Below are 4991 nucleotides of genomic sequence, written 5' to 3'. Positions count from 1 at the left end.
CCAACGGGGTTACGATAATGTCCGCGGCAGGGATGCAAATTCAGATAATAAACTCAGACAAACAACGAGGGGTAGTAAAAAAAAAAAAAAAAAGATTAATACCAGAGACGTTCTAGGGCTTTGTTAATACTACAACGAACAGAAGCTTGAGTTTCCCATGTTACAACTACTAAGGTTGGACATTTTGAATAAAAAAATATAATAATCGTATGCAAGAGAATATGAATGACTAGAAATACTTTTGCACAAAATAACGTGATTGAATTCTAAAGCCTAATATGGTTTTTAATGGTATAAAAGATGTGCTTTCTGCACAGTACTTACTGTAAACACAGAAGACTATAGAAAGTATGTAGGCATATGTAGATTTATGTAGATATATGATAGTCCAATGACACAATTATCTGTATAGAATTATCGAGATTTATTTGATAGGAAATTAAATAGGCATTAAAATATAGATAATATGATTTTATATAATACAATATCACCAAGTATGTCAAGGCTTCTGGGATGTGACTAATGTTAATATATGTTATATAAACGTTATTAAGAACAATGTGCACTAATGTTATTATGAAGTACCTGTTTATATGCACAGCAGGTCAATGTCCAAAACAATGTGTTTTGGATAATAAATTCACCTTTATACAGGAATAAACGTCATATTATAGAAAATATGTATGGTGTAAGACATCAGTAGCAGTTTTGTGGCTAAACAAAGCAAAACATTTCACACAGTTTCTTCCCAAACTACAGGGTCTTATGGTTCGCTCTTACAGCGTCATTACGGTAAATGTGGAGCGTCGTAAATCAGACGTCACTGTCGCGCACTCGCTCGGCCCCAGCTAGCATAGCTAAGCTGCGTAATTTTAGGCGTGATGTCGCTGAATAAGATGATGAGTATCGATACGGCGTCTACATAGTTTTCTTTCTAGAAACATCCTTTAGAGAGCCGCAGTGTAGTAAACAGCTGGTCTGTGCCGCAGTGGGAACGGTTTTCAAAATGAACAGCCGACTGTTAACTTAGCTAACTTACCAAGCTAATGTAGCAACGACAAGTTTAAATTGCGAGCGAGCTAATCGACTTGTGGATAGACTGTAAACACACCGGTGGTGGATAACATGGCAGAGTCGTCGCCACTATCAGGGGTCAATGTTGTTTTGGTCATGGCCTATGGGAGTTTGGTAAGTTAAGCAGCTAATTGTTACGTTAACGTTTTGGTTGCTAGCTGTGTCAAAGCTCATCAAATGACAGCCGACTCAATTCAAGCTCCTGTTGTGTTGTGTTTTGTTTTTATGCGCAGGTGTTTGTGTTGCTGTTTATCTTCGTCAAAAGGCAAATCATGCGATTTGCTATGAGATCCCGACGGGGACCCCATGCGCCCATTGGCCACAATGCACCTAAGGTAAAATACTGTATATCTCTTTTGTCCTCGGTTGCTTCCTGTGTTATTGTCAGATAGCACAGGCTGAATACGCGGTAGCTGTTGTTGGTGCAAGAGTTAACGCGTCTGTGCATTGTCTATATTTATTAATTTACAGGGTCTGAAGGAGGAGATTGACTCCAGACTGTCCAAAGTGCAAGATATCTGTTTCGAACCACGTCTCCTATCGGAAGAAGACGATAGACTGAAGCAGGGATTACAGATCAGTCAGTCACTTTTTCACACCTCAACTTGTTGACACCTGAATCTCTTTGCACTCCACATTTCTATTTTATTGTGTAATCTGAAAACAAAACCCCCGTTTGTCCTTTGTACTCTGCACTGTAGGTTGCTACAACTACCTGTACAGAATGAAAGCTCTGGATGCCATCCGTGACTCAGGTGAAACACTAGAATTGCTGATTAAATGTATTGATTCTTCAGGTGCATGCATGATCCCCCCCATCACATCACATAACTGATGTTATTTTTCTCACACTCATTGCATTATCATTTAACAAAAACATCTTGTGGAAAAACAGCATATTCCTTGATGCTTTAACCCAGTCCTGATTTTATAAGAGACACAGTTTCTCCATTGGTGCTGCTGAAATGCCACATTCTCTGACCTTCACTTCTTGTTCCTTCCTGTTTGGATCTTAGGAATTCCTCTGCAGGAGATAAGCCGCAGTCCCAGTGCGTTTACGGGGCGCAACTTCAGGAACTGGCTCTTGGAGTTGCGCAACTCCCACTCTTTGATAAAGAGCAGCCACAGTGCGCTCATTGACCGATTGCTTGAGGGCTACGACAGTGCCCGCCATGGGACCGGGGTGTGTACCACTGTCCAAAATCACTCTCTTGTTCACTCACTTACCACTCCCTATGAATAGACACTAAAGCTAAAACAGCCTTTGATACTTACTATTAATCATTTTTTGTCATCATTAACAGTTATTCAGTTAAATGATTGTGAGCTTACTAATGTAGAATATTGCAATCAGGGCTTGTAAGCAGAAAGTGATGTACATGCCATAGAAACTATTCTTTGTTCCATTGTGGATTATTTTAGGACACTATTAGTGATGCAGTTACATACTGGATCAACATGTGTGGTGATGTTGGCCTCAGGCTGAGTGTGACAGTTGTAGGGGATGGAATGAAAATAGCATATAATGGGCTTAACATGTTTCCCATCAGCTGTTGTAACATGTTTCTGATTTGGTTTTTAACTCTTTGTTCCAGGTGTTCGGGGAAGCAGAGTTTCTTGAATACCAGCAGGCCCTGAGCGAACTAGCTGATGTGTAAGTGCTGTTGTACTGGTCCAGACTTGACACTGTTAGACTTGTAAAATTGTTGTTCTGCATTGCTCACATCAACAGGACAAGGCGTGGAGCATGCCTTTAGCAAGTTATCACCAATAGTTTTAAATTATGACAATCTAGTGATAAAAATGATGTACAACAGTTCAAATGGCCTATCACGTGTATAATTTTATCTAGGGCTGCAATTAAAGATTGTTTTCATGATCGATTTATCTGTCGATTATTTAAATGATTAATCAATTAGTTGTTTGGTCAGTAAAATGTTGAAAAATGTCAATCAGTGTTTCCCAAACCACAAGATGACGTCCTCAAATGTCTTGTTTCGTCCACAAACCAAAGAGATATTCAGTTTATTGTCATAAAGGAAGAAAGAAACCATAAATATTCACATTTAAGAAGCTGAAATCAGAGAATTTAGACTTTTTTTCTTAAAAAACTACTCAAACCAATTATTCGATTATCAAAATAGTTGACGATTAATTTAATAATCGATTATTGTTCGATTAATTGTTGCAGCTCTAATTTTATCTGTGAAATGTGTAATCCACTTGGTAATGTATTCCTGTATTTATCCACTGACATCAACCCACATTTGTTTTCCATCTCCTCCCTCAGGGTGAAGGCCTATTCCAGCACCACCAGTCTGGACCAGCATCACCAGTCCGCAGCGAAGGACCTGACAGGGTCTCCTGTCCGCAGCACCCCCTCCACCATCCAGGTCACCTACCTGCCCTCTACCGGCCAGCGCAGCAAGAGGCCCAAACACTTTCTGGAGCTTAAAAGTTTTAAAGACAATTACAACACACTGGAGAGCACGCTGTGAAACTCTGTTCTTACAGGCCGACGGACATTACAGACTGAGCATGTGTACGATGGTTGCACACGGCCCACTGGGAAACAAACCGTAACAGACTGTATCTTTGTTCCTAAACTAAGCTGTAAAAATTTGACCCAAAATTAAGTTTGGGAAACCCTCTCTTTTTTTTTCTGAAAGTTTTCTTTTGTAACAGGTCTTAAAATCTTGTCACAAGATTTCTTTCCTGTAATTGTGATGAAGCCCTACTGTACAACAATGGCTTTGACTTTATTTTGGACCTAATGAGCGTGTTCAGATGGCAAATGATTGTAGCCAACTCGGCATGGTTGTCATCGTCAATTTCTTTAAGACAGCAAAGTAAATGACAAATCACCTCCATTTCCCCCCCCCCACAAAATATCCAAATGTAAATATGGATGTATCTTTTGAACCACTGTGTGTTTGTAGGGATGAAAGATATTTATATGGACATTATAACTTATTGAATTGATACTGTGTGATTTTTTGTATTTATGTGAGGTTGTCTACTTTTGTTGTATAAGATAAAAACCTTACGAACACTTCTTCATAGTGAGTGTGGTTGATATCTCCACCAGGTGGCAGCAAATGGTTGCGGGGTACAGGTGTAACAACAGAGTGGAAACCATTGTGAAACATTGAGAGCAACACATAAACCTGATAAACCAGGAATTTTATTAAAATTAAATACAATTTTACAATCTACAATGAAAGTACATAGCCTTAACTTCGGTGCCTCTAACTAAAATGTTCACAGTAAAAGGTTATTCAGTTTATAAAAATGTTCATCCTGCAGCAGGAAATATTTTACAGAGAGAGAAAGAGCCAAACACATTGCAACAAGTAAGTCTATCAGTTCAATCAGAGTTAGTTATTAAATATGAAACCTTTTAGCACAAAACAGGGTTTATCATGGTGCGTGTGTTGAGGCAGCACTTGGCAGCGTACATAAGAAACAAAATTGTAACATCAGCTACTCACCGTCTCTACATGTAGCCTCCAATAAGTATTTTACAAACAATAAAGAGAGCAAACATTTTTACATGTAAAAAATATTATTATTATTATTATTATTATTATTATTAACATTCTTAACTATTCAACTCCCTCTAATGTCAAAGAAATATATTTAACTTATGCATAAATCATATTTCATGGTTGACATAGTTAACGTCGTGCCTGCCATTGGCAATGTGGTGCAAAGCACTGAGGAATTTGACCCCCAACCCTGACGCCAAGGATTGTGGTAGAGCAGGCTGCAGGTTGAAGAAGTGCTGCAAACATCCAACAAAACGTGATTATTTCTACATTAGACCAAGAGTATGTGCAATGGAGATGTTAACAATAATAATTGTTTATAATCTCAAACTATTTACAAATTATTTTATGTGAGCGAGGTGGAAAAAC

The 4991-nt window shown here is 38.5% G+C and overlaps 1 protein-coding gene across 1 annotated transcript; it reads left to right on the top strand.

The window, feature by feature from the left end:
* Nucleotides 1-789: 789 nt before the first annotated feature.
* LOC146978599 (lipid transport auxiliary protein 1-like) lies at nucleotides 790-4126 on the top strand. The gene is made up of 7 exons (XM_085791383.1): nucleotides 790-1188; nucleotides 1308-1409; nucleotides 1546-1654; nucleotides 1776-1829; nucleotides 2091-2257; nucleotides 2670-2728; nucleotides 3365-4126. The coding sequence occupies exons 1-7, from the start codon at nucleotides 1126-1128 to the stop codon at nucleotides 3570-3572; spliced, it is 762 nt and encodes a 253-aa protein (XP_085647509.1). The 5' UTR covers nucleotides 790-1125; the 3' UTR covers nucleotides 3573-4126.
* Nucleotides 4127-4991: the final 865 nt, after the last annotated feature.

This window comes from Trachurus japonicus, chromosome 11, assembly GCF_045865225.1.
Source record: "Trachurus japonicus isolate A0001 chromosome 11, Traja_1.0".
Lineage (NCBI taxonomy): Eukaryota > Metazoa > Chordata > Actinopteri > Carangiformes > Carangidae > Trachurus > Trachurus japonicus.
The sequence above is the reverse complement of the archived record's forward strand: the minus strand, read 5'-3'. Positions and strand labels throughout refer to the sequence as shown.

What these genes read in the sequence shown, in the direction of transcription:
- LOC146978599 (XM_085791383.1), top strand. Translation starts at nt 1,126, where the DNA reads ATGGCAGAGTCGTCGCCACTATCAGGGGTCAATGTTGTTTTGGTCATG. An exon ending in TCATGGCCTATGGGAGTTTG is followed by an intron (nt 1,189 to 1,307) that starts GTAAGTTAAGCA and finishes TTTTATGCGCAG; the next exon opens with GTGTTTGTGTTGCTGTTTAT. An exon ending in TTGGCCACAATGCACCTAAG is followed by an intron (nt 1,410 to 1,545) that starts GTAAAATACTGT and finishes ATTAATTTACAG; the next exon opens with GGTCTGAAGGAGGAGATTGA.